The 19,963-nt window shown below is 43.2% G+C and overlaps 1 protein-coding gene across 5 annotated transcripts in view; it reads left to right on the top strand.

The window, feature by feature from the left end:
• Window positions 1-19,963, top strand: part of LOC119446790 (Golgi integral membrane protein 4) — a 62,355-nt gene that overhangs the window by 11,518 nt on the left and 30,874 nt on the right. For 4 of the 5 annotated variants that reach the window (XM_049664382.1, XM_049664384.1, XM_037711344.2 and 1 more), the window contains exons 6-9: window positions 1,864-1,908; window positions 4,579-4,717; window positions 6,963-7,024; window positions 9,106-9,321. In XM_049664382.1, coding sequence (XP_049520339.1) covers window positions 1,864-1,908; window positions 4,579-4,717; window positions 6,963-7,024; window positions 9,106-9,321 — 462 coding nt within the window. The remainder of the gene's footprint in view (window positions 1-1,863; window positions 1,909-4,578; window positions 4,718-6,962; window positions 7,025-9,105; window positions 9,322-19,963) is intronic. The other variant, XM_037711343.2, reaches the window with a different exon arrangement.

Raw genomic sequence — 19,963 nt, 5'->3', positions numbered from 1 at the left:
GCAATCAAAGAAAAGCTATGGAACTGAAGCACACATGTGACAGTGCTCATGAAAATACTCCCACAGTCTCATTCGCATTTGTTTAAGCTGGGAAACAGGAAGCAACATGAACATCCTATTTAATACAGCACTTACGTATATAATACAGCACTACAATATCGAAATCTGTTAAATCTGAATTCTATTTTTTCACTTTTCTCTTCCATGTTTTGGCAAATGCAAAACCTGCACAAGTAGCAGGTTATGCTGATTCAATATCTGCTTTGAGATGCTGTAGCAGAAAGCACAGTTAGACTCTGCTGGACTACTCGGTAAAATAACACGTGTGCAGAAGTTTCACCCCCTGTGGCTTTCCTGTCATTTCCACGGAACGTTGTCTGTGAGTGCAGTGCTGTGTTTTGGTGTTCAGCCATCTTTGTCCAATTTGCAAAACTACAAGTAGTGGCGCAAGAAAAACATTGCTGCTCCACATGCTCTCTCAGTAGGCAGTGCCACTGTGCAGCGACCATGTCTCCTGCAACCAAATGATTTCTAACAGAAGTTGCAAGGGCTTTGGGCTGAGCTGGCTTGAAGTACGAAGCCAGTGCATGTGTACTTCTGTCTTCCTGTAGAGTCTCATACCTATTTCTACTGCATATATTTGGTCATAAACAAATATTTGAAGGCAATGTTGAATATTTAATTCTCGTATTAAACACTAGCCTTATACGACAGCATTTTACACGACGGCATTTTACCTCCTGCGGTGGCTCAGTGGCAGCTGTGTTTTGCTGGTTTGATTTCTGCCCAATGCCGTCTGTGGTGGCTGTATTCTGATGGAGGCAAGGTGCAAGCACGCATGTGTACCATGCTTTGAGCAAGCGGTCAACACATATCCCTAATCCTGCACTGTGGCATGCCCCATAGACCTTGTGGTGCTTTGTGATGTTATACCTGGTCAGCCACATCAGTCGTGATCAAAGTTTGCTCACCCATATTGCAATTTTTTTAGAATGTAGACTGTTGTAGTAGTCTGCTTGTATAGTCTTGTAGAATGTAGCCTACTTTTAAAAATAGACTTTTGTAATATCTGAAGGGCTTGAGTCTGCTGTGAGGATATCTGGAGCAGGAATTAAAACAGTGATTGTATGAATATATTTAGCCTTTGAAGTTTTCAATGTTGACTGGTAAATCTTGAAAAATACCTGCCAATTTCAGGGTTTAGAACTTCAGTGTTGTCCTAAGAAAGGCGAATTAAGGAACTTTTTATTACTAAGATTTTGTGTTTCTTTAATTCATTTCGGTTTAACATACAACAGTGCGTTTTCAGTAAATTTGTATGTATTTTTTAAGTTTTTCAGTTATCGATTATAGTTGCCTTTATGTGCTTTCACAAAACATCATCCTTCAGAACACTTAATATAGAGAGATAAAGACATCAGCTTATTTATTGGAATTCATGTTTGGGTTTACAATGTCAGAAATTAGAGCTAGTTTGCAAGGATTCATGTCAAAAAAAAGTTGGATGTGAACGTCTTGTGTCTGTGTCTACACGCCTAACTTTTTTTTCTAACATAAGTGCTGTTAGGGTATAGAACTTGTGTTCACCATGGTCCTGCCTCATGAGATAACCATGGATGCCACTGCAGTTTTGGCTCAGTAAGTCTGACCTGGTTTTGAGAGCATTAGAAACGGGATTATGTTAACTTCTGCAGTGTTAATTAAAAATATGGCATCAAATTTTTTTTGAGCAAAATTTTGAGCAAATGTCCACTCGTGCTGCAGCAAACCTTACGTGTTGCTGACTGCCTTAGATATGTGCCTGAATTGTGTGAGAACTTTTGCAGTGGCAATAAAAAATATGGCTTCAATTTTCTTCTGTAGAATGGTACTTCACAAAACTCCAGTCAAAATGCCTCAAAACATGCAGTAAGTCTGAGCAGACCCTGTCTGCAGTGTGGTGCTTTAATGTGTGCTGTGCTGGGGATTTGTGTGCTGCTATCGTTGTGTGCCTTGAGGGATCTGATGCATGCTTGTTTACTGTAAAACTGTAGAACGTCTTTGTGCGGTCGAGCCTCAGTACATCAAACTTGGATTTTTTGCCACATACCAAATCAATTCATGTAATTGGAACACTGCAACAACTGACCTATTGGGCTGAACCGTTGAGGCTATGAGTGATGGAATGAAAAATAATGGGCATAATATTAAGATACTGTTTGGATGGATTATAGGGCAAACACAGGAATCTGATGCCCTATTTGTGATTAAGAAGTTGGTCAGGTCATATAATGACTAGGTGGTCTGAGTATCAGACTCTGAGGTGCCAAAGGACGACACACATTCAAGGGCAGCTGATTATTAGGTGGGCTGGAGTCAGCTGATGCAAGGCAGGTATCGCTGCATATCACAGTAAAGACCTTCATTCTGCAGTGGACGTGATGATGCGAAGTGTAATTGAATTTGGCTTTATGAAGCAAAATGTACAGTATATTAAATGTATTGTATGGCTGAGCTGCCCTGAATCTTGGCTACTAAATACTGTGCCCCTGCAGGGTGACTGAAGGCCTACAATGCTCCTCTTGGCTGTCATGTGGCACTTGAGTGAGCCTTGCATGCTTTCCTTTAACAGATTGCAACTTGTGCTGTCGCGGCTACCAGGCTGCCCGCCTTCATGCTTCTTGTGCATGTTTCCATTCAGGGAACAAAAGGATGACCACGAAGTACCTTCCTAAGCCAATTTTTTGGAATGGTGTGTTTGCTAAATGGATGCTTTTGCAACACGTGGTCTGCTTTCATTTCCCAGAGTGGCTCGTAACCCTGTATTGAAAGTCGAGATATATCAAACCAAGCGTAGCTTGCTTAGTAATCGTGCGAAGAATGATATGCTTGTCTGTCTTCTAATCTCCAAACCTTTAACATTGTTTTTCAAATTATGAAATAGATGGAACTCGTTCGCCTGTCGTTAGTTTGATGTACTGAGGTATGGCTAACTTTTATATGTAGAGAGGGCAGCTGATTGATTTTCTGCCTCATGGGTGTTAAGCCTCCACTCATTGCTGTGTGCTTATGGTAGTACAATACATAACAAGTGTGACCATACTGATTATTTTGTTGCAAACACTAGTCAGAGTGTGCTTAGTAAAGCTGCACTTGCAGCATCAACAAGCTACAGCATTTACTGCAATCTCCTGCAGGCCTAGTTAGGGGGGTGATGCTGCACAGAAACACTCAACCTTTATCACTATTATGTGTGGCAACATTTCTGACCGTGAATAAGCAATATCCCCTTGAGGTGCTGTGTATACAATTATGCACGCTAAGGTAGTGCATCAAAAACAAAAGCGCTAATGGGAAAAATGTCAAAACATATTGAGACACTTCTGATTGAACCTGTGCTGCCAGATTGAATAATATGTGTAACGTGTTTTAGTAAAACAGGTTGGGAGGCGTCTGGATGTTTGCTCTTGGTATCTGTATATGTCATCATTTAAGAGGCTCACTTCTTTCATTATTTTTCAATGTTTTAAATCCAGCATGTATTTCGAGCAGCTGGATGTCCAAATATCTTAGATGTGAAATAGTTAATGTTCTCATATCTGATGTTGATGTAGAGAGTTCTCGTACAGAGTCCATATTCTGTAAACTTTACAAAACTAATTGAAACTCATTCTACAGCAATATGCTTTTAATGATTCGAACGATGAAAAAAATTGTGTTGAAATGCCATTATCACTGGACAGAATTAATTGGTACCTGAAGAAGCTATATGAAGCTGTCTATCCAAGCAGGCTTCTCCATACAGCTGGAAACCTCCTCAAAGATGGCGATTCTCATGTTGCCAGTGTACAAGGCAAGGTATGCCTGGGCATTTATTGCTCTCTTTGCTCTTAGCAAGAGAGTCATAACTAGTTCTTTCCTTTTAGCATGTGGTGTCCTTTATTATTGTTTAGCCGTGTAGAGAACCCTGCTTGTGTAGAAATGCCTAGTCAGCTCCAGGTTGCCTACTGTGCGGTCAGCAACAGTGCTTATACACAGAAGTGCGCTCTGTGCGGCATTGTAACATGTACTGACCATCACATCAGCTCCTTTTCACCTTTCTTCTGTCAACTCGTTTTAAAATATTTCACTCCTTTTTGATGATGGCATGAACCGTGTGCTTGTGTTGTAGGGCACGTTAAAGAACCCCAGGTGGTCAAAATTAAACTGGAGCCCTCCACTACGGCGTGCCTCATAATTGAAACTGGTTTTGGCACGTAAAACCCCAGAAAGAAGAAGAAAACATAGTGTGTGTGACGAGCCTGGTCTGAAAGGCAAGCCATAAGACATGGTGGGAGAAAGAGACTCAACTTTGGAGCAGCAAGTTGACGATGTAAATTGTTGTCAAAGAACTAAGCATTCATGTTTGAAAATATTGTGGTCACACTTGTTAGGCTAATATCTCTGCTTTCTTTCTTCATTGAGAATGCTGGGTGTTGTCTGAAGCTTCTGCACAGAACTGTGTTGGGTGGGAATTGAGTGATGGGATGGAATCGCAGTACAAAAATGACATTGGAGCTGAATCCTTATCTACTTTGCCATTTGAATCATTACTTTAAGGCTTCACAAACAGAGGAGTTCAAGAACCTCAAGGCCAGCTTTGACACCCTTCATCAGGAGAAAGAAAAGGTTGATAACGAGTTGGCGAACCATGTTGCCTTGCTTCAACAGGAGAGGGACTCCAAGACAAAGTTGGCGAGTGAGTTGTAGCTGTTTATACTCAATTGTTCTTGAGAATTTCCTTGGCAGTGCCAATAGGCCAGACATGACAGCGAAAAATTCTGTATGGCGTTATCAGCAAATTCTATGCTGTAGATTTCTAGTGCACAGTTTTTTAGTTGTGAAGATTTTTTTTATGCAGTGACCTTTTTGTTTTTCATCTGTGTCTGTGGATATGGACTGACACCTTAGTTGGATCCTGTGTTATATGCACTCATGGGTGGCGCCAGAATTTTTCTACTCAGTGGGGGGGGGGGGGACATAAGCATGCTGGGGTGAAGAGCATTCCATAGCACTGGGAGCGGGACGAAGGGGCAGGAGGCAATATTGGGCCATCCCCCCAACATTTTGCCCCATTTAGAGGCCCTTGTGTGCACTCTTTTTGTGTGAGGCATGCATAATGAATGTGTAGCCTGTGTCAAGGCCTCAAGTGAATGTGTCTGGAGCAACATGGTGGGGAGTGGTAGAATATATTACTGTCTAGCAGGCCCACTCAGATTAACATTATAAGCTCAGGGGGCCATTTTCGTTGCCCTTCTGTCCCTATAGCGTCTGCCACTCAATTGTTTATGCACGTTATATTTGCACCAATATCTTTGGCTTGACACAGGCACCATCTGAAAACCTCAGCATTAACCTTCGCATGTTCTTTCTCTTTTGTTAAAATATTGTTGAGCTTTTTTAGCTCTTTCACAACTCTATCACTGCAACCACTTGAAGTCAGCTGTGAGGCTTCTTCCATGCATCTGGGGCAGCCTGCTGTGAAAATAGACTGGTCTTTAACTTTAACTAAGCCGCACTCACTAAGCTCTTGATTTCTTAATAATTCTGGTGTTTGTGAGGCACAGTGACCTTTGACAATGTCTGGTTGGCATTTCGTGTATGTGACTATTGATTCTTCCTCAAAATTTACATATATGTTATAAGAAAGACCCATAACTGGTAAAGAAAAACATAACAGAACGAAGAAAAGGTAGTACGTATAAGTATTCTTTACTTTTGAATCTGTAACAACAGGATAGTGAGTGTGTTTGTCTTTGTGTGTGATTGCAATAATGTGGCAGTGTCGGAAATTAAAAGGTAAATAAAATTGAACACAGTGCAGCAAATGGTTTTCAGCCTTAAGAGTAAGCTTTAGCTTGGGCTGAACTTCGATTCAGCCTATTCAAATACATGTAAAATGCAAGAATGCTTTTCTGAGATTACCCCTGGATTGATTTTAATGAAATTTGTTGCACTTGAGCGAGAAAGTTACATTCTAGTGACTGTAGGCAAAGGAATCTTGATATAGGGCCTGCATTTTTTATGAGGAGTGCCGAAAATTGGTGTGTGTGTGAAAAATAGAAGCACGAAGTTTACAAATTTGTAGCTCTGCATCAAAAACAGATATTGCAGTTCTGTAAACTGTATCTATTAGAGCATCTAAAGTGGGCAAACTTGGTATATTAATTTGCAGCTTACGTGAATTAGTTGCAATGTTTACAAAAGTTTTGCAAAAGTCCTATCCATAATTTAGTAACACAGTAAAACATAAGTACCCCAGAAAGTGGATGGGAAAACGGTGCTCACTGGTAAGAGCATCGCACGCATAACGCAAGGACGTGGGATCGTTCCCCACCTGTGGCAAGTTGTTCTTTCATCCACTTTATTTTCGATTAATTTATCATTTCTTTAATTCACTTTGTAAGTACAAGTAATTTCCCCTATGTTGTCTTTGGTATCATTGTCTGTTGGCTTCTTATCACAGGGGTGTAATTATATCAATTTTGAATGCTTTAGATGTATTATTAAGTGCCGTTTACAGAATTGTGATATCGTTTTTCATTACTGAGTTGTAGGGTTGTAAACCTGATAGTTTTGTTTTTCTAATTCCTGCAATTTTTAACATATTGTTTTACAATTGACAGCCTAAATAAGAAATCGCTTCTAACAGTCGCTCGATTTCAACTTTTTCTTTTAAATGTAACAAACCTCATCAAATATGGAGCAGCAGTTGTCGAGAAAAAGGATTTCTGCTTTCCTGTGTATTTGCGTAGAAGCCCCTGAGCTAAAGCTTCCTCTTAACTATTAAGCTGTATCCCTTCTAATGTCTGCCCCATTTCTGTGATCCAATGTGGTAGCTAGATTTATGGATAACAGGCAGGTAGGTGTAGCTAGGAAAGAAGACACTATAGTATGTTTTACTCTGATTGGAGATACTATTAACTTGATTGTCTTATTTGTAGGGCAGTTGGAAGAGCTCCTACAGTCCAGGAAGACGGAAGGCCAGTTAGATCTGATGCTTCAGGTGAGTGGCTATCAGCAAACTTTAAGGCAGTTCACTGGATTTTTATTTTATTTACATAAATTGCAGCTCAATATAGGGTTGTAGCAGGAGTGGGGAACATTATACGTTACTATACATTATACACAGTGGCGCACTGACCCCCCCCTGAGGCCAAGTTAGTGACAGCTTGTAACATACACATTATTATTTTGGTGCTCTATCCACGCTATTACTGTCATTCTTGAGTTCTCCCACTCAGTCATAAGTGACCTCCTCAGACACTGCCACCACTCACTGCTGCCACGACCGTTTAGGTTAGAGCTTCAACGGATGACCATGTGCACTGTTCTGCAGACCGGCTTCTTGGCCCCATCAAGCTCTTTCAAGACTTTGAGTAAAACGCTGAAGAAATAAACATCGTCATCATCCTTGGTGTCATTATTATAATTATTAGGCATTTTATTTGCTGTTGGATTCCTCTGGCTAAAGCAAGGAAATTGCATTAAGTGCTTCCCCCCCCACAAAGATTCCCCTGGCAGAGATCCTGGGTGCGCTACTGATTATGCATGAAAAACATACACATACACAAAACAAATGAAAAAAAGAAGCGCTTTACATGTTAGTGAGATGCTTACTGGTGGTAGCTATAAAATCTTTTAGTAATAGTGAACAAATGTTACCTGGTAGAGAATTACATGGCTCTATTGTACGTGGAAAAAAAAAAAAAACTATTTGAATGTGTTAGTACGAGCAAAAATAGGTGTTATGTTCAAGGCGTGGTAGCTATGGGTACAACTTGTGTATATAAATGCGATGTAGTTGCAGTGTTTACAGTGTTATAGTTAACTCCAGAGGTGGAGTTATTAATTGCATATAAATGTTTTAAGGCTTCAATGCGATAACATGTAAGTAATGTGTGAGAGGTTCGACGGGTGAGGTAACGTGCGGGGAGGTTCGACCTTGACTGTTCTTCAAATGCAGTTAAAGGGGGATGCCTGGCTGAAAGGTCAACTTTTGAACCGACATGTCAATTTTACCGAAATTCGACCTTGGCGAGGAGCTTCTTTATATCCCTAGGAATCTAGAAGAAACAAAATTAGAGAAAATGATAATTTTAGCCCCACATCCCCCCTTAAAATGCAAACTAGCTTCTCAGCTATTACCGTAACTGTGAAAATATGTGGAGCTTATTAAAAATAACTCAAGATGCTAGCTTGAAAGTTCTTTGATGCTTTTCTAGCAGGAGCTTGATGTGATGGGAGGGGAGGCGATGTTTAGCTGCGGCACCAAATGCGTATTTATATAAAAACGTTGCGAGGCGAGAAGGTGGTAAAGACTTCCGACGCTGCTCGACGAGTTTCCCGTTCTGATCTCGTCGAAAACCTCTGAGCCGCCCCCAGAGGCCCTGGCAACAGTCACCATTGCCGCACGCGTTCGGTGCAAACGCGGGCAAAAGGGCGACAGCGTCGACAACAGTTCTGCGCGTTGCTGGTGCTGCTGCATGTCCAAGTTTATACAGCTGATAAAACTACTATCCTTACTCCGTATAGCTCTCTACTAAGTTGCTATCGCAATTGATGCTTCGCCTGTCGGGTGAAACTGCGACATTTCTTGCTTTCTTCACAGCTTCTGTGCAATGGCATCTCGTTGATACGTTTTTCGGGATAATAGGTTTTTCTGGATAATAAGCTTCTTTCTTATATTCCACTTTTTTTTTCTTATATTCGATTATGTTCTGATAATGATTTTTGGATGATGCATTTTATTTTCTGGTTCCCGTGAAGATTGTATCAATGAGATTCCACTGTATTAACTGCATTAAGGTAGAAAAGTGCTTGGTGTGTTAGCTTGCGTGTGGGCAATTCTTATATACTGTGTGTTCACAGGATTTTCATTTTGCTTCATTCGTCTTTGCAGGAATTAGAAATTTTACCATTGCACATCCGTTGTGCACTATTTGTTTTACAACACATCAGGGTGATGTGCATTCCGAGATGGTGGTGTGCATGCATTTATGTCCTTGTCATTCCAGTCTTGATGCATCTGTGCTGTCTTACCATGAGCTAACTCGGGTATATGCGAACCTTGTGCTGCTCTTTCAGAGACAACTGGAGACCTGTCGTGCTGAAACTTCTCAACTGTATGCAAAGCTGCAGCAACAGAATTTGGCTCAGTCTCAGCATCTAGCAGTAAGCGGAGGCCACGACAAACCAGTTGCCAACAATGCTGATCTCTTGGCTGGTAATGGAGCTGCGCATGCCGCTGCTCCGCCACCTTCACTTGCACAAGGTGGCACTGAAGCCAAGGCCAGTGCAAAGGTGAGAGCTTCTTGCTTTGTTGCCTCTTCAAGCATACAATTAAGTGTAAATATTAATGCTTCTTTAACCATTGTGGGTGGTTCTGAAGGGCAAGCACACAATTTGGCAAAAGTAGACAGGAATTCAAGGAAAATCAACAGGAACTCGACACAAGTTGGAACTGCTATATACATTGTCTATACAGTCAAACCTCATTCTAACGAAGTTGCATCTGACGTGAAAATGTCTTCATTATACCTGATATTTGTTAAAAGCATATAATTTGGTGCATGTTGGTGCAGGTCTCCTTTTCTAGCACGGCCGTGGCTGCGCATGGCAGCCTGCGCACCCAGCTTTAGAAGTAATTAGCCGTGTGTTCGAAGAGTGGGTGAGCTGAGATGGTGTGGCATCATGTGTGCTGTCTTCCCGCACATTTAGTACTAGACATTGCATAATCTCCAGGTTTGGAGACTCGTTGAGGCAAGAGGCAGACAAAGTATTCACTCCCCGCTGCCGGTGCGTTTCCTGATAGCATTGTCCCACTGTGGCCGACAGTATCGGCCGTGGGGGTGGAGTGGAATTGAGAGCGTGGCTGACTCTGCTTAATTTCTACCGCCGAAGTGAAGGTATCGTTGACACTGTATAAAACCGTATCTTTCGTGGCTCACTCTCAATCCAGCAAAATAAATGTTTTCTCATTCTGATTTATTTTTTTCGATTCCTTGATAATATAGAAAATTTTGCGACCCCTTCCGTGTAAGAAAAATCTATCGGCAACTGTACTTATTTGCGTAAAAGGGAAAATGTTGATATATGAAGCAAATTGCTGATTTTACCGACTTCATTATATTGAGGTTTAACTCTTTTCATTTTACATAAGCAGACTTCCACACATTCCCATGACACACTGCAGTTCATCAGTGCCTGACTAGCAAAGGTCCAAGTTTTATAGGTTGGTGTGATCATGGAGCAGCATGACGAGAGGACATGGGATAGGATAAAACAATGTTTAGCAAGCACTCGTCCCTCAGGAACTTGGCCGTGTTGTTTATGGCTTCCTGAGCAAGCTTTCCGTAGTAAGTGAACAGTGCAGAAAGTGGGCAAGGATGCAAGTGGGACAAAGTCAAATGCTCGTTCGTCCTTTCCCACGTGTTGTGCTGTTCACTTACCCAGATTTATCACCAACTAGATACCCATTTGTGTTACAGCAATTTTTTTTAAAAATATATCTTGGGGATTTCAAGAAGGCAACAGCCCCCCCATCCCATGCAAAGGTAATTCTTGAACAATATGGGGCCATGGAGCCTTGAGGTTCATTAGAATATGCTAGCATTTTCACTCATCCAATAAAAGAGGAATGTGGTCTTAGAGCTGTGGTAGTCTCATGCTGGAAGTTAGTGCAGAATCCATAGTGCTGCTACTTGCAGACACTCTTTCTCATCAGGAAGGTCTGCACAAGCTTGAGTGTACAAGGCAAAAATGGTATTAGCTTTGAAATAATACTTGTTTGTCTGAGCATGTGCTACAATGGCATGACAGTCAGCACTATTTCTGCTTGTCTTTTATACTAATATATCTGGTCCTTTTGTGCAATATGAAATGTTCATTGTGTCCGGAAAGTCACTATCTTATGTTAAACATTTTATAGTTTCAGGGATGCAAGGAAAATTTTAAAATAAGTAAATACGGAGGGCACCATGGAAGGGGAAAAGATCTGATAATTTTTCAGTTCTAAAATGATGGCTGATGACAGTTGACAGTTTTAACATTTTTGGCAGAAGGATCCTGAAATGGTGTAACAGCTTAGCAAACGTGAACAAACTTGGCTGAACTTTTGGTATACAGTTAAACCTGGATATAACGAAATTGACAAATTCCTGAAAAACTTCGTTATAAAGAGGATTTTGTTATATGCAGGTTCAGCACGAAAATTCGAAAAAGAAATGCTTACCGTATTTACTCCATTGTAACGCACCCTCGATTGTAATGCGCACCCGTTATCCGTTTTCGTCGAAGCACTCATCCTTGGAATGTCACACCAAGTTCTGGATGCATGGACGCATGTCATTTCGCACAAGCGCAAGGCATCGGAAACGAAGAGCGAGCGTTACGATGGCGTTGTAGCGTCGTATAGTGTTACAGTAGAACCCCGCTGTTACGTTCCCGGGTGCTGCGTTTTCGTGGCTGTTACGTCGTTTTTGGCCGGTCCCGGCACAGCTCCCACAGAACCATTGGTAACCCATTGGTAACCCCGCTGTTGTGTCGCAACTGTGGGACCGTTCCTGCATCATACGTTGCGAACTGCCACCCCGCGCCGGCCCGAGCGGCCATTTTGACTTTTCATGTCGCTTGGCTTGGTGGCTTGACGAGGGCATTGGCCGCCTAGAGTGCCGGGGGCGACAACTATAACGTATTTTCGGTTTCCGCCAGTAAAAGTGTGGCCCTTGAGATCCATATTTGTTATCTTAAGATGGTGTCTATGACGCGTTGTTGCCCTAAAATTGGTTTTAGCTCATAGATGTTCCGTATAAAGTCCAAGGGCGATAACGCAGTCGCCGCGCGCCGTATGCTGTATGCGCGAGTGAAAACGTGCAAGGGGAGCAGACGACCGTGTCTAAATCTCACGCGCGCAAGAAAGAAAAGCAGGGAGGAAGCGCTCCTTCTGCCGTTGCACTCGAGGCACTGACGAGGGAGCGAGGGGGGAGGGATAGCGGGCGGCGTTGTACTGTACTCTGGCATCAACTACGTACTGCATGGCGACGTGCGGTCGTGCGGGCCGTATCTTGAAAGCGATTTGCGTTGGGGCAGAGTCTAGGCAGTGTAGGTGTGTCGGCGGCTCGTAGCTTTGTGCGTGTTGTGTGTTCTCGGCACTCAGTTTGCGTTGAAGCGATAGACAACAGCACGAAGGTCACTTCGCTCGCTTCTGTAGCGGCGCTTGCACACGCCGCCAGCATTTGACAGCGCGTGTCCGCGCTCGAGTGTGATGTGTCACAGCGTCTGCCAGTGCGTCGGCAACATCAAAAGGAAAAGGAGAGTGCCGGCTAGGCGGGCGTAAAGTCCCTAGGGACTTTAAGCGGGCTAGGCCAGCTGCAGCAAGCGGTAGGATCAGGTTTGAATGAAGGGAGGGGGAAAGGTCACGCCCGCGGCGGCAAGATCGCCCAGTCGAGGGATGCAGGCCCGCCTCACACACGCTCGCACGCACGCACACATGCGCTCGCTTCGCATTCCGTCGCGGCGGAGAAGGTGCTTTCGGTTGCTGCTTGCACAAAAATGACAAAATTGGGGTGAAATCTCTAGGTTTTCGGCGGGGAAAATTCGTTATTTCGAGGGGGTCTCCCGCTGCCACTTTGTTACGTAGAGGTCTCAAATACATGTGCTTCTATGGAGTAACAGCGGGGAATAGAAAAACTTCGTTATATCCAGGAATTCGTTATACAGAGGTTCGTTATAAGCAGGTTTAACTGTATATGAAATATAGTTCTGATTAAAAATTGCAGTGCTCCTTCTGATAGGGCTGTGTGAATGCATTGAATGGTGCATGAGGCTCGAGATCAAATAGAAGCACAGACTCGGGATGCGTTCACAAATGTTTCACCAGAATTTACTAAATTTCAGAGCTGCTATGCCATTACTCAAATGTCTGGAAAATTCTGGGGCCTGTGTATTTTTTAACAGCGAAGCTGCTTAAGCCAGCCGTAATTTGTGGTTAGTATCAAGAAACTTCCGCGCCGTAGCCATGGCAACCAGGAGGGTGGAGGAGGGCGGCGCATGCGCACGCGGTCTACTCCTCGCCAGCTCCCTTCCCGACTCCCGCCTGTCTTCTCTCTGCGGCGCGCTGAGCCAGGAGAAAAATATTGATTGATATCGTGCAGCTAGCCTCCAACGCGTTCGGCGTCGGCAAGCAACAGTGTTTTTGGCGCTGTGCCAACCTTGGTTAGCCTGTCTGCGTTTGTGGCATGCCAGGAACGCTGTCCCTCGTAGGCGCCGATGCGTCCAGCACTAGTCACGCGAAATGTCGCGAAAGGGAAGGTACCTCCAAAAATGATCGCTCGAGAATACTTTCCTATATGCGTACAGTCAAACCCGCATATATCAAACTCGCAAGAAAACTGGAATTAGTTCGATATATCAAGTAATTCGATATAGAACATTTAAAGAATCTGACAATGTACAAAACGTACCTCATTAAAAAAGTGTTCTTTACTTCCTAAATACATGTACGGCAAGCATCTTAGAGTAAGAAATAGTGGCCGATCGTCTTCTGCTTTTTCATTTTTAATTAATTGTTGAGCATACACTTTTCAACATTGTTGAGTGACTCGGAAAAGCTGAGCCCACAGCCTTCTATGGACGCGCAGTGGAGGTGAACAACGCTCAGTGCATGAAGTGCATCGGAACACGTGGGCAGGTCGGAACTGGTTGGGTCCTCGCAGTTACTGTCGCCGGCAAGATCGGCAACGATGTCTTCGTCGGCGAGCTCTCCAGTGGTCGCAACATGGTCGTCGACGGTGACGAAGTCTGTCACTGCAGTGCCATCACAAACGGCACCCGGGAACTCGGACAGCTGGCTAAACAAATCGTCAAGTTCCTCAATTGGTTCGTCGCAATTTTCAGATGAGCTTGCACCAGCCTCGCCAGAAACAGTCCACAATGACGGAAGCAATTCTGAATTGTTTCTTTTTTGACGTCATTCCACGACGCATTCAGCATCGTTATTGCGCCCAGGAGGTCAATTTTCATCTCCCGGCCAGTGCGTGGGTTTAGCAAAAGCCGTTGCACAAGGCGCTTTCTGCAACGGCACTTTCTATAGCCTTCTGGGCACGAATAACAACTTGGTCTAGAAGCTGCAGCACCGAGGTTGTGATCGGCGGCAGGAAACGAAGCTTGATATTGCTGACATTTACCTTACAATGGTGCACAAAGCAATTATCAATGAGTAAGCAGATTTTTCTGCCTTCGCTTACCAGGTTATCGTCCCAGGACTTAAGCCAGTTGCCAAAAAGTTCGCTTGTCATCCAAGCTTTCTCGTTGGACCTGTAGATCATCGGAACAGAACGTGCATTCTTCAGGCTCCGCGGTGATTTGCTCTTTCCGATCACGAGTGGTCGAAGCTTGATCGATTCATCGACGTTAGTGGCGAGCAACACCGATATTTGGGCTTTGTTAACTTTCCCGCTGTGGGATTTGTCATCGCGACACGCCAGAGTTTTGTTCGGCAGCATTTGCCAGAACAAAGCAGTCTCATCGGCATTAAATATTTCACAGGGATGATACCTTGTCGTGATGTCGCTCCAATTCTCTTCAGTCCACTTCTGCACGCTGCTGACGTCCACCGAGCGGCTTTCACCGGTGACGGCCCGGCCGACAATGCTGTGACGCTCTCTAAAACGTTGCAGCCAACCTGAGCTGCCTTTGAAGTCTGGTCTGTTCAGATGGAAAGCGAAATCGTTCGCTTTCTGTTCAATCATGGGACCAGAAATAGGGATGTTTTGTGACCTAACATCAATGAACCGCTTGTATACTGCTGCCTCCACGTCTTTATATGCAGCCGTGTGTACTTGTTGGGCACCGGTAGGTAGCACCTGATCTCTTGTCCGCCTTAGCCCAAACGTCGGCCTTATTTTTCAGTATCGTACTCAGTTTACTTCTTGGGATTCTGTATGCTGCGGAGACATCCGACTTCTTTTCTCCGTGTTCAACTCTTCTGATGATTTCCAGCTGTGCGGATATTGGCAGGTTCTGCCGTATCACAGCAGCCATCACTTACGGAGCGGACGACCACTGCGTTCCGAGGACGCGACTACGCACACAATCTTGCAACTTAACGAATGACAGAACATTGAAGCAGAAGCAGTCGAGCCGATCGCATGCAGGTGCATGTGGGCATGAGTGAGAGAGAGAGTAGTCTAACGACTTTTTCTAGGGGGTGGCTGTCCGGATGGATTTATGGATGAGGCTGAACCCTTTAAATCGGGCGGTGGAATACGCCACCTAGCCGTGACTATTAACATATTTTGTACTTTGTGGTGGGTGAAATTTCACCCATGCTTTCATTTTAGCCACCAATCAGATAACCTCCGTTTGGTTATTTATACCCACTTAAAGTCTATTTTGCCTCCACTGTCCCTAAACCCCAATGCTTTGAAAAAATCAGCCCCATTGCTTTGCACTGTAGGGTTAAGCCCTTTACAGAAAAGTATGAGGTGTTCAGCCGTTTCCTCTTCTCCACACGCACAGCACAACATGTCTATACCTTGGTACTTGACTCGGTACATCTTAGTCCGCAATACTCCCGTCCTGGCTTAAAACAACAAAGAGCTTCCCCTAGAAATATCATAGATATTTTCTTTGGCAATTTCTTGCTTAAAAGTTCTGTATGTTCCTAGTGCTGATTTCGTCTGCATCCCTGTTTTTCTTAACATTTTTCTTAACTGCTGTTTCCGGGTTTGCGTCCCTCCAAATGTCCAAATAATTGATTGACAATTTTCTGGTCAGCTTCCTCCATTTTGTGTCAACATTCCTCATGTACAAATAACGGAAAATTCTCCTTGCCCACCGCTTTTCTGCCATTTCTCTCAATCGCTCCTCAAATTCTATCTTGCTGCTAGCTTCCCTGCCCTCGAATGACGTCCATCTCATGTCACCCTGTACCCCCTGATTTGGTGTATTTCCGTGTGCTCCCAAAGCAAGCCTACCTACCCCTCGCTGCTTAACTTCCAACCTTGCTTGAACCTCTGATCTCATGCACAGGACCGCATTGCCAAAAGTCAAACTAGGGACCATCACCCCTTTCCAAATCCCTCTCACCATTTCGTTCCTATTGTAATTCCACAGTGCCCTATTTTTCATCACAGCTGCATTCCTGCTACCTTTAGCTGTTACATATTTTTCATGTTCCGTTAGGTACTCAGCCCCATTGTTTATCCACACTCCAAGATATTTGTACTTATCCACTACCTCCAGCGTAACCTCCTGTATCCAATACTCGCTGCCCTGATTATCATTAAAAATCATGACTGATGATTTTTCTTTACTAAACTTTAAACCTAAGCTATCTCCCTCTTTACCACAGATGCAAGTCTTCCTTGCTGTCAGCCATAAGTACATTGTCATCTGCGTACATCAGTCCTGGCAATGACTGTTTAATCCATTCTCCTTGCTTGAAAAAGGAAAGGTTGAAGCCAAGTCCTCTCCTCTCTAATTTTTTCTCTAATGCTTGTATATACAGCATGAACAACAAAGGTGACAGAGGGCACCCCTGCCTAAGCCCCTGCTGTATCTCTATAGGCCCAGATACCTTGTTTTCCCATTTTGTAAGCACCTTGTTACTTTTATAGATATCTTTTAAAAGATTACTTACTCCATCTTCCACATCTAGAGTGTCCAGTGTGTCCCACAAATCCTTTTGGATTACACTGTCATAGGCTCCCTTGATATCCAGAAATGCGAGCCATAGGGGCCTGTGTTCCTTTTCTGCTATTTCAATAGACTGCGTCAATGAGCACAAATGATCTTCTAGCCTTCTCTGTTTCCGGAATCCATCTTGTAGTTCCCCTAGCACCTCCTCGCCCTCCACCCATGCCTGCAGTCTGTCCTTTATAATCTGCATCACCACCCTGTAAACCACTGACGTCACTGTTATGGGACGGTAGTTGTTTATGTCGGATTTGTCCCCTTTTCTCTTATATATCATGCTCATCCTGCTCAGTCTCCACCCGTTGGGGGCTTTACCTTCCATTATCATTTTGCTCACTGCCTCTCTTAATGCTTTCTTAGATTTTGGGCCCAATGTCTTTATTAACATAATTGGGATGCCATCAGGACCTGTCGACGTGCTACTAGGAACCCTCTTCTCTGCCCTTTCCCACTCGCTTTGTTCAAGTGGAGCCACTGCACTAACTAGTCTATCCTCACTTGATTGAGCACATGCTACGTTTCGTTCTTTAAATTTTTCTGTCATCATTGTTCTTATATGTTTCATTGCCTCATCTCCTTCTAGCCGAACACCTTGAGCTGTATAACTATAAACCTCTTCTCTAGGCTAGTCTTATTACTCAAGGAGTTGAGATGTTTCCAAAATTTCTTCGCTGCTTTTCTATCCTTTTTGTTTACTTCTGACAGCCATTGGGTCCCCTTTCTTCTAATCTTCTCATTGATGAAATGGGATGCTTCCCTTCTACAGCTTAAGAAGTTATCCCATTTTCTGTCTACATCAGCTTCTGGTTTACCCCTCTGCTTTGAATATCTGTGTTCCCTGGATGCTTCCTGACGTTTCTCTATGGCCTTCTTAACCTCCTCATCCCACCAGCTCTTGGGTTTACGTCTTCTGTTCCCTGCTTTCCCTCCGAGGGAGCGAAAGCAGCGCCGCACGCGTGTAGTTGGGCTAAACCACTTTGTGTGTGTGTGGGGGGGAGAGAGGGCTAATGGTGGCTCGCCCGGTCACCGTGCGGGAAGCCAACTTCTGGGGTAGTTTTGCGCTGCTTGGAGTTCGATATATCGATAGTGGCTGCTATTTTTGTTCAATGTAACCATACATTACGGTGTTCAAAAATCTTTCGATGTAAATGATGTAAATCTTTCGATCAAGTTCGATGTAAACGGGTTCGATATAGTCGGGTTCGACTGTAGTTAAATTAAACCAAGTTAAGACATAGCAGCAACCAAGTTAATACGTAGCAGTAGCAGCCAGTAAGACTTGAGAATTGACAGTTTCACTGTGTCTAAGTTTTGCACGACCAAGTGCAAACTTGCCCGTTTTTTTTTTTTTTTTAAGATGACATAAAATTAACATTAGCTTCACCAAGATAAGTTGAAATTCTTGTATCTTTTAAAATATGAGATTGGGCACTGACTTTCCAGACACACTGTAGTGTTCAATTGGCATAATTGTAAAGAGGCACGATTTTTTTATGTCAATGATACAATATGAGTGACATAAAGTAGTGCTGTGACACAGCACCACTGGAGCCGAATCATTAGAAACTACTGGCTCATTTGCTCAGTTTTGTCTAAGCATAGGTGAATTCAATCTATTCACTGATCAGTTTAAATGGAAGCATCATTTAGATTATTACAAGTGTTGGTGAATTTTATAAATTCCGTATAGTTTATTCCAAGCACCAATAAATTTGTTGCAGAAGACAGTCAATATAGTCCTTATGCCAGTCATTCCAACCCACGCATCCTGACAGAGCATAGGTGTTTGGCACTGAGAAGTATGAACATGGAGGACGGAAAGAAAATCAGGAGGGAGTGTCACAAGACAACTTTAAAGCCTACTAGTCATAAATATTAAGAAAGCCTTATAGGAAAAGAATCATTGCCATGTGATAGGAAAGTGATGATTTCTAGTCTCCCTGACATTGTGGAGAGCAGTGGGGAGTGGTGCATTCTGTGGCGCAGGCGGATAGTGATGCCCACATAATTCAGAGCTATTACGAATTAAACACTAGCTTGAAAGGGTTTGGCAATCATGTGCAGGCCTATTTCTCAAAAGCCATCGCATAAACGAAACTTGAAAAAAAGGGATGGGAGGAGGTTGCGTTGCTTAGGCTAGCTACTTGATGTCATGCCCCTATAGTTTTTTTTCTTCTTGCATGACTGCAAAAAGAAGATTGAAGAGCCTTGAGTGACTAATAGGACACATAGCATGGTTGTGTTCACTATGTGCAATGCAGAATTGTTATGCCTTTGAAGAGTTGCGAGTATGCTATACTTATGATTAACTTATGTGGTGAAGTAAATTTGAATTTTAGTTTATGGGAGATAAAATTTGGTGTTTTTCTTTCTAAAAGTATTTGGAGTGACTTGAAGCATTTACCTTTATGGTGATACAAAAAACGAATTTAAATAGAAATAATAATATACGAAAGACCAAAATAGATTTTTCAACTCATTACGAGGCAGTTTGTACCATTTCTAGTTCTGTGCAACACTTTCACTATATTCGCACAGCATGTGTTGTGAAGACTCTTGTATATAACTGCAGTTAGAAAGACAGAACAGTCCTTCGCAGTGCCTGCTGGTGTTCTGAAGTCACCTCATCGCTCACTCTGAAAAGACGTTATGCTTAAATATAGTTTTGAAAGGGGAAGTAAAGGCAATGAAGAAAAAATATGTAGAAAGAATATCATCCATAACAGGCTTCTTGGCAGGGATGATAAGGTCCTCATGATATGTGGACTAAACTTGCTGTGCGAGCTACACCACCCTAGAAGTCGTTGGGATGGTGCAAACGCTTTCTATAGCAATTCCAAGTGTTTCAGCCAGCTGCTAGGTCCTCGCCATGTCTTAGTATCACAGCTATTTGATGATCCATGTCTGAAATAGATATGTACCACTTCATAATCATATGCCTTCTATGTTTGTGGGCTCAGAGATTCCCTTTCCTCATTATAGTAGTCCAATTTTCACAGCGCTGGTGATAAATGAAGGTAGATGTACTGGCACTTGAAATAAATTGGATGGCATTTTGATTAATTTTCACTCGAAGTGATTTGAATGGCAAAATTAATGAGAGCTTGCTATAAACTGACTGTGGGGCAAATGAGCTAATTTGATAAGGACTTGGGTCCTTTTGTTGCCAGTGTGCATTATGGCTGTGAATTCTGAACAAAATGCATGGTGTACCACCCCGCCCTTTTATCCCCTTTTGGCTCCCTCA

This window comes from Dermacentor silvarum, chromosome 3 (assembly GCF_013339745.2).
Source record: "Dermacentor silvarum isolate Dsil-2018 chromosome 3, BIME_Dsil_1.4, whole genome shotgun sequence".
In the NCBI taxonomy this organism is placed as follows: Eukaryota; Metazoa; Arthropoda; class Arachnida; order Ixodida; family Ixodidae; genus Dermacentor; species Dermacentor silvarum.
This window is presented reverse-complemented; position numbering and strand designations above follow the sequence as displayed.